The 14,496-nt window shown below is 37.8% G+C and overlaps 1 protein-coding gene across 1 annotated transcript in view; it reads right to left on the bottom strand.

Moving 5' to 3' along the window:
• UNC79 (unc-79 homolog (C. elegans)) overlaps window positions 1-14,496 on the bottom strand; it is a 94,233-nt gene that overhangs the window by 32,473 nt on the left and 47,264 nt on the right. The window contains 6 exon segments of the mRNA XM_010003727.1: window positions 1,822-1,962; window positions 3,619-3,721; window positions 6,101-6,184; window positions 8,201-8,317; window positions 11,677-11,784; window positions 14,012-14,493. Of these exon segments, the coding sequence (XP_010002029.1) occupies window positions 1,822-1,962; window positions 3,619-3,721; window positions 6,101-6,184; window positions 8,201-8,317; window positions 11,677-11,784; window positions 14,012-14,493 (1,035 nt within the window).

Genomic DNA, 14,496 nt, shown 5'->3' with positions numbered 1-14,496 from the left:
TCTAATTGTCAATAATTTGAACATAGAACTTCTTCTTTTCTGAAAATTCCAAGAAATGCCTATCTGTAGCTGTGAATACCCAAATAGCTTTTGAAAAATTTTTCTGTGTATCGTGTAGGTACCCTGAAAGACCCTGGATTTCCTAATTCCTTGTTTCCTCTTCTAAGCATGAAAGTAGTAGTTATTTTCCTATGAATAAAAATTCAAGTAGTCTAACTTACTCTCATCTCTGCTGTCAGATGGGTAGTTTCAGGTAATCATATGGCACTGCTTGATGGAAGACAGCAACTTAGGTTATATACATGAGTCACCTGAAGGCCTCTTTGCTTGTGTGCTACTTGTTTTCCATGTATTCAAAATAACTCCTTTGTGGGGAGCCTCTTACTGGACTTTGAAGTTGTCAGAAATGACAGCCAGTCAGAACAAGACAGGACATTTACCAGGAATATCCCATGTTGCCTGCCATCTGCTGCTCCAACCCCATCAGCTGCCTTACTCCAAAGATGCAGCATTTCTTCATCAAAGCACAGAAGAAGGCAGACAACTCAGCCCCCATCCCTTAGTAATGTATCTTCTAAATTATTCACTCTCCGTGGCTGTAGTACTGCTGCATTTCCAAGAACCACACGGAGTGGATAGCATGTGTCTAGATTAGAAACTGTGCCTCCATCAGAGTTCATTAGCAGTGACAGCAGGGAGCTGCAGCCTTGCAATTAATGGAAATTAAGAACTTGAATAGCTACTGTATTTATATGGAATTTGAAGGTAGTGGAAAGGCAGGGCTGTGAAGAGCCATGCCCCTGTAGAAGTGACAGTCAAGCAATTTTAACTTCAGTCACTGAAAAGAACACGGAAAAGGAGAGCTCACACTATTTCTGCACTAGTGCTGCTCAGTTTATTCTGAAACACATTCCTCCTACCTCTTAGGCAAGAAGTTGTGGAATAGGCCGAGGCAGCAACAGAGGAGCTTCAGGTGTGCTAATGAACGATCATATCTAGGAGTCAACAGTCCCCCAGGAGCAACAAAATTCAGAAAAGCCAAACACATTTATGCATAACTTCTAAAGCAGGAACTACATAAAAGTGAAAAGTTCTGGCAAAGCAGCAAAAAGGGGTCACCAAGAGAATTCAGTCTTTACAAAGAGCACAGAAGATGTTTAAGAAAAACATGATAGAAGCACAGGGCCAAGGTACCCCACTTGTTAAGAAAGACTTTGAGAGAGCAGAAGAAAGGAAAGGTGAGGGAGGTTATTAGAAAAAAAGAGGGCTTCTTCCAAAAAGCTGAAGTCATGTCTGAAATCAGAAAGCAAAAAGAAGCATAAATCCTGACAAATCCAATGAAAAAAACTGCAAGAAGGCAGACAAAAAAAAATAAAAAATGGTTGAGGAAGCAACTAGCAGAAGGAATAAAAACTAACAGTAAATTTTTCTTCAAATAAAATGGGATTAAGAAGCACACAGAGTATGCTGCATCAACTGCTGTTCAGGTAATAAACAGGGAAGTCAAGGAAGATGAGAGTGCTGTAGAAAAACTTAATTAATTCTTTACATTACTGCTTATAGTGGGACCTGCTGGGGAGATTCCCAAGCTGCAATCTCCCTTTGGATGGTAAAAATAGGAAAACAAAGGAGCTGCCCAGAATTGAAGTGACAGTTGAAGAAGTTACATATGAAATTCATAACGTGATCAGTAACAAAGAAGCAGACAGAACACTTACAAATTATAAAATTAATAACTTCATATAGTGAAGTTTATGTAAACCCAAATCCAGGCACAAAATTATTTCAATCATACCAGAAAGAGCAAAGTCCTAAATTTACCTTCCTACAGACTGCATGATGTCCAGCAGCAGAGGAGCAGCCAAGTCTGGACTAAGGTGAATGAAGGTTGAGAGCACAACTATGGCCAGGCCTAGTGTTTCTTCATCATATTCTTCAAGAATAGCTCCACAGTCATGGCACCTGCAAAGAATTTTAAAAACTGACATTAACAAATTTAAAACAAAGTATTACTATATTTACATATGTGTATAATTATGGTTTATAAAAGTACTACTATTCAGTACACTCTGTTCAAAATTTATTTAGAAATAGAATGTAATTGTGTTCTTTCTATAATTAATAACAGTCTCTGGCTTTCAAACGTTAATAAGACTTCTCACTAGGTGCACTGGCTGTTTCTTTACTGACAAATATGAGGGTCACAGGGCAGCCTCGTTTCCAGTTCTCCACTGGTTGTTAGCCAGTTCCCTCACTATATTCAAATGCTTCAGTTTGCACTATCCAAGAGAAATTTGCAGACCAGCCCTCAGCAGTGTGAACACCAGCCAGTTCATGCAACTCAAGGCCTCAAGTCACTGGCACCCTTCTATTTAGCAGCACAGACACAATGACAGTCATAGATTCTCTCAAAAGAGATAGAACAATTTCAAATTGTCCTTCCTGTCAGTCATGAATTATGAATAACAAAATATACAATTAGGAAACAATGATCTGATTGGTTCCCACTACAGTTTAGCTACTAAGAAAGAACTGAAAAGACCTCTCAGGGGCACAGAACCTTAGATTTCAGAGAAGCCTCCTTTCCAAGGACAGATTTTCTGCAGAGTCACTCTTCTTGCTGACATGTTCATCAGACAACTGATGATGTTCTGAAAGGGCTCAGTAATGGCTAATTATAAAGAGGATGTCAGATTTAGGAGAGATGAAAACAGGCTTTCACAACCTAGGGAAAAGGCAAACAGCGTGGGAAACTGGCTTATCGCAGCCCAGTAGGAGGGCTTGCTTAATGACTCCAACAGACTGTGATATTTTAACTTAATGGAATTGTAGAGGAAATTTTTTTGCTTTTGTTACTGAACAGAAAGAAAATATGCTAAAAAAGTTACAGAAGTCAAGCCCAGCTGGTCTGTATGTTAATAGAGCTTTGGTGAAATGGCCAAAGGAAGTGCCAAAGAAAAGCTTAACTTTTGTGGTGCTTCAATCTGTCAGACAATAAGGCCCACTTCCAGTCACAGCCTGCACAATGGCCATGTCTTTCTCCAGTGGTCATCCTGGCATGTCTTCTACTGGACAGAGTACAAGATCAGAAGTAAGAATTTCTGGTTTCTCTTTCCAATTTTTGAGCAAACCAATGCATGGCTCCCTGCTGAATACTTGTTTCTCCAATAAATAAGTATACTTGTGTTTAACACTTCCTTTAGAGTTGTTGGTTTTTTTTACAGAATCAGAAAGTATCAGCATTAAAAATGCTATGTTGATTGCACATGATTACACATCAATAGTTATCTTTATCAACAGAAACCCAAAGGAATTTTTATAAAAAGAGCTTCTTCTTTCTTTCCTTCTTTCCTCAGGTGAAAGTGTTTTCTGATGGATCACAAGGAACCCTTGATTTAAAAATAGTTTGAGTCATCATTTTGTCTCTGGAAACTCACACAGGTCCTACTGAATTAAAAGCACATCTTGCTGGCAGTCTTTAGAAAATGTTTACCTTGAAGTAAATATATTAATTAAAAAACAGCATGGAGATAAATTATAGAATGGACTTTATATTTCCATAAAGTGACCTATTTGAAGTTCAACTAGTTCTTTGAAAGAAATAGAAAAAGAACTTACTTGTCAGTCATCACAGTGGGCTGGTCATCAGCAAATTCTTCTGGTGCAGGTACAAACATACTGACTATACTGGGTGCTGACAGCAAGCTAGACTTTGTGGCACCTTAATGCAATCAGGGAGGGAAAAAAATTTAAAAATATATATTAAAAAAAGGGAAGAAAATCACTAAGCAGAAATCCAAATTGCCTGAAGAGCAAACTTCTAAAGAGTCATGATGGTTTTACTGTGCATAAAAATAAGAAAAAAGGTGGGTCTACAGGAGGGTATATAGTACATTCCTTGCTTCTGCCAGATTACTCCAATTACCTAGTACTATCAGCTAAAAATAATTTTTAAAAACTTTTCAAAAATCCTTTGTAAAAAGCCAATGAAGAACAACATTTCCAGGAAGGCAGATGTAATGGTATGTGCTCATTTTTTTAGTGAGAGCATAATTCCACAGGTGCTATGACCCTGGACACCAGAGGATTTGCGGTTCCCTGTACTCCTGGGGAACTACCTTCCCATAGTTCTTGGTGACATGAAGAAGACAACACATTCCTATGTCTCAACACTAGTTCATCAATCTATTCATACCATCTCTAACAGATGCATAACAGAGAAACCAGGAAAGGACAGGTAGAAGATATCATTTATTAGGAGTTGAGAAACATGGAGAACATTGGAGGGCTGATGATTAATTAGAAATGCTTTCCATTGAAAGTCTTCACAAGCATCCTTATTCTCTGAAGCTGAGTTGTTCAACTGGGGGCATAGACACTGTGATCATACCAATATCATAGAATGCCAGATTGGAAGGGACCTCAAGAATCATCTGGCCCAACCTTTTTAGGTAATACTATAGTTCCCTCTAGTTTTAGCATTTTTTGTGCACCTAATTTCTGATAGATGCTTGTTTTGATATGAAAAGTTATGTATAATGGAAGATTCAAACTTGGCTTCTCTGAGTTCTGCTTTCCAGAATTACAGCAATATAGGGTAGTCTGACAGTCTAACATCTCTCCAGTATGGTGGTTTTCCTCCCTTGGTCCCTTTGTTTTCATGAAGCATGAAGAGGCAACTCTTGAGCTAGTTTGGTTCTAAGAAAACCTCAAGAAGATTAATCAGACTCATTCATGAGCCATTAGAAACCCAGATCAAAGCTACTGTGATGTACGAGATATGTTACTAATCTGAGATGCCTTGTGATGATAACACACTGTTAGCAATTTCCTTCTCCAGGTTACTAAGACAGAAAGAGAGATTCAGTTCTTAAAAGATCTCTTGTGATTGCCACATGTAGCAGGGCATGATAGAGACAGCATTACTCCTGTTCCCATACAATTCAGCTCCAATAATTAATCCAGGGAGCTCAGCTGGTAGATACCATCATTATGGACACAAATTGTTCCCAAGGGTATCTCATTCTAAAGACCAATCTATGAAAAGCACATTTTGTGAACCAATTTTTAGAAGAGTACTAATGCTTTTTTGATGCCAATTCAAGTGCAAATTAAGTGATCTATTACCAACCTTCTTGCTGGTTGCTACAGTCTGCAGGTTCAAGATTTAACGTTAACATTAGCCTGTTCTGATAATATTTAACTACGGAACTAGGAGTAAGCTTCTCCACCTAAACTTGTTTCAGATGGAATTTCTGAAGAGAAAATCACAGTTACTGCAGGAAAAAAAAAAAAAATACTGTCAGCTCTCAGGCAAAATAATCTAAGAAGCTCCCAGAAATTCTGAACTGAAAACATGTGGAGTGATGAGGGCTTGTTTCACAGGAATAAGACACATTTTAAACAATAATTTTAGTAAGTATGGAAGGAAATACATCTTTTTACATACGGAGTTCAGTACTTCATAATTGTCCCCTAAGATTTTGTGGGATTCAATAATGTAGGACACCATAAAGTATGCAAGGTATAGGAGTGGATTTTCACATATTTCTAGCCAGTTTTTTTTCCCCCTGACAAATTAATAAAGATGCCTCTACCATAACTTTGGAAGTTTCACTGTCATTTCCTAAATGCAAGACCAATTGTAGGACACAAATGCTAAAAGCTGTCATAAAGCAGGCTACAATGTTGGAATAATTACTCAAAATAAAAATATCCTGTCTTGCGCACTGAACAGTAGGGAAAAAAGGTAAGTTACTGCCCATTGCAAGGCTGTAAGAAAGTCTGGGTGTACTTCAGCTGTGAGAGAGGAGAGTTCATAAAGAAATAGGATTGAACTATATTCTGCATACAGAGTCTTTTATTTCCAGGTTGACAGCCAAAACAAGTACTAGCAGAAAGCCAGTACTTCTTATCAGTTGTCCCTGTCTTGAATGAAATATCGTATTTAATAATTTTTCAAGAACCTACACTCTTCAGGACAGTTGGGGCCTTTAATACAGCTGAATGGAACTTATAATTCAGCAGCATTTGGTACGAACCAAAAAACCTTCCTGACAGTCCTAGCAGAGAGATCAGGTCAAATAGACATTGAACTAACCTCTGATTCTTAGTGGTGGTCCCTCCAAGTCAGGGTTTAAGCAAACAGGGACATTGCACATCCGCTTTCCATGCTGTATCTGCTCTGTGAAGAGATACAGAACTTCAGACTCCAGAACTAGCTAGAATCCAGCATCTGCTACCAGCATCACAAGTCTTAAGCAGTTAAAACAAGAGAAAGACAAATACAACAGCTCTTAAAAACAAACAAACAAACAAACAAACAAACAAACAAACAAACAAACAAAGTGTTCCTTTTTAAGCATAGAAAAGGAGTGGGGAGGAAGGGTGAGAGAAAGATGAAAGAAGTCTTCAAAGGAAAAAGGACACAGATAACCTAATATCAAGTAAGGCATTTTAGAAAAGTAAGTGTCTTTAACAAGAAAAGAAGTGCTAGCTGTAAAGATTCAACAAGATACGGAATATATGAGTCACACAAAGAGAAAGACAGTGTTTAGAAATACCAAGAGCCTAGAAGTCAGGTATAGTTTGTGCTGACAGAAGCAAGACACTAAATTATTTTATTTTACAGATAGCAAGCTAAGGAAAAGAGTGGTTTGAAGTAAGAAATTAAAGAGACACACACTACCTATCAATGTAAAAAAGAATAAAAATAAAGCATGCATGTGTATTTCCTAGTTGTTACACCAGAGCATAATGAGTCTTAAAATTGTGGTGTGCCATTGAAATTACAAATAGTCATACTGAGCATTTGTCCTGAAAAAAAAGAAACAACAAACAGTTTTCTGTCCAATTATTTTACTTGTAAGCTAATGGTTGAAAAAGAGACTGAAAGATGTAAAGCTTTCCAGAAAAAGAACATTTTACTTTGTATCTCCGTGATTGGAGGCCATTAGCTGGAACGAATGTTGGAGGTAAGTGTCTTAGATGTTGTCAAGAAAGCTACTGGACTTGGAAGAAGATCAACAAGACAGAGTTTCTAGATGGTTTTGAGCACAGACTTGTTCCTCTTGAATACTTGCTAACTACTTTTTGCAAAAAGAAACAACAACTTTTTCATCTCTAAACCCCTGCCTGAGAAACTAGGTGATACCAGCAAAGTGTCTTCAATAGATTAACTTACCTTAACAAAACAAAAAAAACCCACATTGTTATCATTGACAAATTGTGATCTTTATGACTTAAGGATCTCATGCTGAGCATGCTGCTCAGGAGACTTTAGGAGAAAGGATAATCCTGAACATGCTGTCCTGGTTTGACCCAGGATGAAGCCACTTTACCCATGATTTAGCTACAAGATTTAGTTTGACGGAACTTGAAGGCTGAAGACTGAATCAAGCAAAATTTTTTACTCAGCTGTCCAGAACTGGTGGTGAGACATTCATTCATCATGCTAAGTCCCATATAATATTTTCAGCATTCCTTTATCTGGATGCATTTGGATCTGCTGATAAATTCCTAAGAAGCATGATTCTGTAATGTCATTAACATCAAGATGGGCAATAAAATATCCAGCATGTATGATAAACCAGAGTGAATTCATTGTGTAGTGACACTTGATATGAATTTGGTCATAACAGAAAATCTTTAAAGCAAACTAAACAAAACAAAAAAACCAACATTTGAGTAATGAGGAAATTATGTGCTTAATTCAGTTTTCATTGTTTTTGCATTCAGCTTACAGGGAGAAAAAAACAGGTCAGTGAGTGAACAGAAACTTCAGGTTTTCAGCATGAGCTGAAGAAAAACAAAACTGGCTGGTATAAGGCGTAACTCCTTGAGGTACCGACATCACTATAAACATACATGCAAATAAATTCTTCCATGCACCAGGGGGCAAATCCTATACCTAATGAAATCAACAGTGATACTTAAATTCATTCAGTGAGGTCAGAAAATAACCCAAGTAATATCCAAAACTGTGGGGACACCACTGTACCAAAGGGACTGCCTCCCAAATATGTAACTATTCCAGTTCACACCAGGTGAGAATCTAGTACTCACTATAAAGTTTCACTTTAGACTTGAGACTGATTACTTATCTGCAATGATAGAATAGGAATACTCACTGTTTTAATTGATTGATACTGAAAGTAATTGGTTTAGGAAATAAAAGTAAAGAAAAATAAATGCAGCTCACCAGTATCCCAAGTGCTGATATTGTGGGGAGCACTAGACTGGTGTTCCAGCTGCCTCTTCATTAGCTGGTTCATTGTCAGAGCTCCCAAAGAGCCTCTTTTCATTTGTCTGAACTGAGCTGCAAGTCAGAAATGCAAAAGGATTTCAGGGGCTCAGACAACATGTAAAACTACTCCTATTTCCTGATCTTACAAGCCAGTATGAGATAAATACTGAAAAGAAAATGACTGCTTGCTGTCAGGGTCTTGCTTAAGTCAATATGCGCTTTTTATACAACTACACAGGGTACAGTTCTGGCCCAAATGACATGGGTCGTAAGAGACTTGGATTCAGAATCTTATCCAGTGTGTCAATTGCCATGGCCTTTTTGTCTCCTAATATCACAAAAGCTCTTCAAAACACTTGGTATCTTTGAAGTGTAAGACACTATCCCAAAATTCCCATGCTGACAGGTGATAAATATATACTTGGATCTCACTCACAATATACCAAGGAAGAAAACTCACTCTCCTCCCTGCAAAATAAGGAGGACTGCTCTGCCCACGCCCACTGTAGGAAAACAAATTAACTGACTACACCATCAGCACCCTTCATAGGTGACACAACCTGAATATGCCTCCTAAATACCCACCGCTCAGGCACACCACCTGTACATTATTCTGAAGTGTGGAGCCAGCATGCCTTTGAGGATGTGTCCCTTTTGTAACTTCATTGTCATTCTTGTTACATGGAACTAATCAGGCAATAAGGATTCAATTTTTCCTTACCCAACTATTTACAATACTCCTTTAAATTAATATGACTGTTTGCTTTAAGAGATGTGTCTCACTAGACAATGCTCACACACACACACAAAATGTGGATTTAAAATTTAAGACTTTTTGGTCATGTATTTTCTCAGTGCTAAAATAGAGGAAGAAACATGAGATACAACTCCTGACTTTCTTACTTTTCATTCATAAGAAAATTCAGATTGAAAAAGCACAACACATTTGCTTGAACAGCTGAGTCTGAGCGATGTATTTCCACCACTGAAACCAAAATCATTGTTCATAGCATGAAGAGAGATTTAACATCCTGCTTGAAAAAGGTATGTGAGACTGCTGACATGCACTCCCATGTAGGAAAGCTTTTAAAATGTTGCCTTAAATGCATGTATTAGAGCTTTCTTCAAAACGGCTTTAAAATAACAGCAAGAAAGCAAAATATCCTCCCAATCATTATTTTAATCTGCAACTAAATTTAACATCCTTAAAAAGATTTTCAGGTAGTTCCAAACAGTACCCAGATAAGCTCTGAAAATAAACCCAGCATTTCACATTATCAATTGTGATGAAGAAGTACAGACAAGGTACAAACTACAGCTTTCAGAACACTCTGATGGGCTGAGTGCCTGATATACTTGCTCTACTCACTTTATATCTGAGAGTATCAAATTCAGAGAAAGCAAAGTATCCCCTAACAAAGCAAATTGAGGCCCTGAGCAATAATAAACATAATTATGACTTCATTAGGAATCTGCACACTGAAATTATTTTATTATGTGAAGTATTATAAGTTTTCCCTCATTACATCCTTTCAATGTATCAGAGTGCATTTTAGCTCTATTTTTGTTCCAAATACAAATTTCTCCAACATTGCTGCACAGCAGTCCTTGTATAACTGAACTTCTGGAACTGAATCAGGCCAAGAAACCATGTTTAACTTTTAAAAGTTATACTGCAGCTGCCTTTCATAGCAAATTAGGAGAAAAATATAATTTCCTTCATTTCCAGGGCAAGGTTTTTAAATAGATGCTTTATCACTTTATCAGGCATAGAATTTCCTGATGAAAGAACAGCAATTAACGTTAGAACTGACAAGAGTGCTTGGAGTGTAGATGACTGTCAAAATATAGAAAATTATCTCTTTGAATTTTCTTAATAGCTTTTGCAATTGTAATTAAAAAAATGTAATGCATATTTCACATAATCAGGCTACTGTTGAGCAAGTTTGGATTTCCAGGGTTATTTACCTGATTTCTCACAGACAGTCATTATTTTAAATATTGGTAAGTTAAGAAAAAAATCTAGAAACCAAGAAACCAAGAAAGCTGCCAGTCTTTGACCAGTGTTGGAGCCAGGCTGATCACTGTGGACCAGCATGTGACTTTCCACGCCTGTGACTGACTAGTAGCATGGGCAGGGAAGATTTCTTTGATCAGTTTTTCTACAAGTGAACAGCCATGAGAAGATGAGCAACCTTCATACAGTAATGAGCTAGTGATCATAACAACCATCCCTTCGTTGCTGTGGAATCCTCTACTCGAAAAAAGAAGTCCAAAGGCACAATCTTCTTATCACAGTTAATGTTGTATGCTCCCTGTGGCCAGGCACTGGTTGTACAAGAAATGTTATCTGTTTGTGTAAAATAAATGTTTTGTGCTCACAGTCCTGATCAAGGCTTGTCATGCAAAGCACTGTAAATACACATTGTAGAAGGTCAAATATATTTCAGTCTAAATGGACAAGAGACACAATGGAAGCATTCATGTCCCTTTTTGCAGCTGGAAACTGAGGCACACAGAAAGAGGAAAGGAATATTTACAAAGGAATATAGACTTAAACCAGGCAGAGATAAGTCTTATCTGGCACCTCTTTAGCTGCTTTGGTAACTGACATCTAACTATTGAATCAGCTGAAGCTGAATTTCAGAAATTAAAAATTAGATTTTCTACAGCAATCTGAAATTGCAGTTCAGCAAGACGGCTGAGCTGGTCTAGCAGCTCACTGGTATCAAAGCAGGTCATCATTTCCCCTCCCTTTTCTAGTAGGCAGAGTTTGCTCCCATCAACCTTTTCATGTGTTATTTAATATTATCTAAATGGACACACTATTCTGGATTTTTTTACCGTTCTAAGATGCCTCAACTTTCCAATGTTATCTACATCTGCTCTGTTAAGCCATGTGTCAATGTCTACTCAAACCATACCAGTTCACTTTCCATTGAAATGGGTAAGGGAGACAGATAGCTACTGCATTTCAGTGAGCAGCTGAGAAGTGGCATTTCAAGACATTTCACAAAAATTGCAAGAGAGCTTTTTTCTGTGGCCCAGCCAGAAATGCACTGAAGACCATGGTAGCAGCCCTGTGGAGCTCTCATCCTCTGCTTCTGTGCACTGCCAGTGGAAAAGGCTTTCTCTCACTGGAAAACATTCACCTTTAATGAAATAGTGCTTTTAGCTGCTACCTATTCAAATCTAAGAAAACCATATCTGTCAAATCTGCCACGTCACAAAGTCACAACAGAAAATCTTGCAACCATTTCCTGCTAAAACTGTGCTGACCATCAGGGATTTAACAGATCTAATTATACCAAACACAGCCATAGTTCCAAGAACCAATGAAAGTCAAGGGAAGATTTTTACCATACATGATATGCATCCAAAGCACAAATACAGCAACTTCAATTTAATGCTCAAACCAGAGGTAAACTTACTTGACATAGAAGAGTGACTACTGGTCTCTGGGACACCTGCTTCCAGGGTTGGTGCAGATGAGGACTCTCTGGGCATTTCCAGTGTGGAAAGTCCTTTGGCAGCAGCATCTGCATATAAAAATTGTTGTTAAACTCTCACTATTTAGAACCAATAAATATTTTCCATCTACTTTCTCTCTGTATGCCTTTTTGATATCTTTTCAGTCATCCATTCACCATAAAGCATTCCCAGTAGTTTTAAAAGGATTTGATGTGTGTGTCAGAAGACTTTTTATGGATGCACAGGGATCTAGTGATTAAAATCACTTTTTTAAGGAGATTTCTACCTAGAGTTCAGAACTAATAAATGCACACAGAGTTTGATCTTGATCCCACTCATGAGTGATTATCAGAACCACCAAATGGAAATAAGAGAGGTACAACTGATGTAAAGCTAGTTTAAGGGGCAGCTCAGCATATTTTAAAAGCCTTACCTCCAACATCCTATCAGTTTTTATTCTAAAGGCTGCTGACCTAGCAGTTGATTCTAAAGATTCAGAGTTTAAGACTCCACCATAAAAGAGAAAAATAAGCTATTAAAAATAATGTTTTTGGTTTAAGATAACTGATACTGTCAATATGGGAGAATAAAGTGAAGAAATTTTCAAGTGTTGATGGCTGGTTTCAGCATATCCTATAAAAATGAATATGAATCTGTGCTGTAAAAAGTCTTAGGCAAGAAATTCTGTAGCCCAGCATCATGCATTTGAAGAAACAACCCATTTGGAAAATTTAGAGATCAGTTACATCAGAAGCACTTCTAAAACATATGGTAGTATAATAGGCTGACAAAGCTTGAATAAGACTTTGAAATTATAATCAGCCCATTATGATGGTGATATTAAGCCTACTTAAATGAATTACAACACATATGTTCTCAAATAAACTAATCAATAAGGCTGAACAAAGCAAAACAGAACATAAGAGATACATTAAACTACCTAAGTCACTAAATTACCTAGTTATCTGAATTGCTTGTATCATCCTGTAATGTAAGTGAGCGCTTAATGAGTCATTGTGAATGTTTTATGCTCCCCTTGGATGACATAATTAGAGAATGCACCAAATGACCATCATACATGCTGTAAACCTAGGCTCCACATGGTGCTTCAGAATTGGGACAGCTCTTCCAAGCACTTTCAAGGATGACAGTGTTAGTTACTGCATGAAAACTGTAAGTAAGAACTAATGGTCAAAAAAACATTTTACTCTAATTGCACTACTTCTTCATGACCATTTTTCTCTAAGAACCTATGTGAAAGGTTCAAAAGCACTCAGCTCTGTTTTGATTTTACAGAGCTCCAGCAGTTCTTCAATTTAATGGAACCATACATAGGATGACAGGCCTGAAATGCAAAGAGAAGAGCGTAACTATGATCACACTAAATTATTACTTTTTGTAAAAGTGGAATACACTAACAGGAAATTATACTGTGGTTCCTTCCAAAGCAATTAAGAAAGAAGGAGTGAGGCCAGGAATGCATAAATATTCCCCCTTATTTCACTAGCAATAGAGAACTGAGGCCTGAAGAATTCTTTTAATTAATATGTCTACAAAAAGAAAAAAGACTGGTAAAATTCCAATAACTGAAAAATCCTGAAAAAAAACAGCCACAGATGTAAAAAGGTAAAAAAGTGCAGACTGAGGAAACAGCTAGGACCCACTTTCTCTTCACCTGAAAAACTTAGTAACAAAGCGCTGTATAGAAATCACCTGAAAAAAACCTGAGATACACAGAAATACTGCCTGGCTTTTCCCAAGCTTGAATTTTAAATCTTTAACAAAGACACGCCATGTAAACTTTTTGGATACCCAATACAAAGAAGGCTACAAAAGTTTTTTAGTGTATAAAAACAGAATATGTGTCTGGTCTGGTTTCCACTGCCTTATGCTTGCAGAAGAAATAAGGTCCAAAAATCACTACACACAATAGAGAATCAGTCTGTCATGGACTAAATTAGCAGGATCAAAGGCACAGAAGTGTGACAATTTTCCTGACTCCCTGCATAAAGATGCCATGGAATTTCACTCCCTAAACTGGGTATCAGAACCAATAGTTTTGTCACTGAGCTCCACTTCCTCTTCAAACGGGCCCTCACACATGCATGGTATCTGTATAGCTGGTATGTTCCTTGTGAGAAACAAACGCCTGAAAGCATTCACCTCACTCAGACCACATCAGATGCTGTATGTACACATCACTCTCTACACATATGCACATCTCTCCCTACACTCCCTACACTAAAACCTTCAGGTAGTAGTAACCCTTTTGATTGAGTCAGTGATTGAGCTCACCTGCCTCCTTCTGCTCTCCAAGCTTGTCAAGGATGTTAAAGGAAATGTCCAGGTATTCTCTCTGAATAGCACTCACAGCAATCTTCCTCTGCTTCCTCTGGCGAGGAACAATCTGAATCTTAAATTCTGACTCCTCAGTCTCCTCTTCTTGTTTCTGCTCTGTGTTTTGTTCAGCATCAGACTCTGTGTTGGTATCAAGTTTATCAGTTTCTGTTTGATTTTCAGTATCTTCAGGGACTTTAATAAGGACTGTCTTTACATTTGGGCTTGGAAGACCACTTGGTCTAATTTCCTCCATGCTGAGCTCAGAGTTATCATCAAGGGACATTTCTGGAAGGGCAAATGATTTCTGCAGCAGGTCCCTTTTCTGCTTCAGTGTTAGTGTGTTCCCAAATGACATGTCCTGAATTTCCTCTGGCTTAGCTAACTCTGAAGAGTCCTTTTGATCTTTTGGAGAGGTGGAAAGGATCTCCTCTATTCCTGCT

This window comes from Chaetura pelagica, unplaced genomic scaffold (genome assembly GCF_000747805.2).
Source record: "Chaetura pelagica isolate M959 unplaced genomic scaffold, ChaPel_1.0 scaffold48, whole genome shotgun sequence".
NCBI lineage: Eukaryota > Metazoa > Chordata > Aves > Apodiformes > Apodidae > Chaetura > Chaetura pelagica.
The sequence above is the reverse complement of the archived record's forward strand: the minus strand, read 5'-3'. Positions and strand labels throughout refer to the sequence as shown.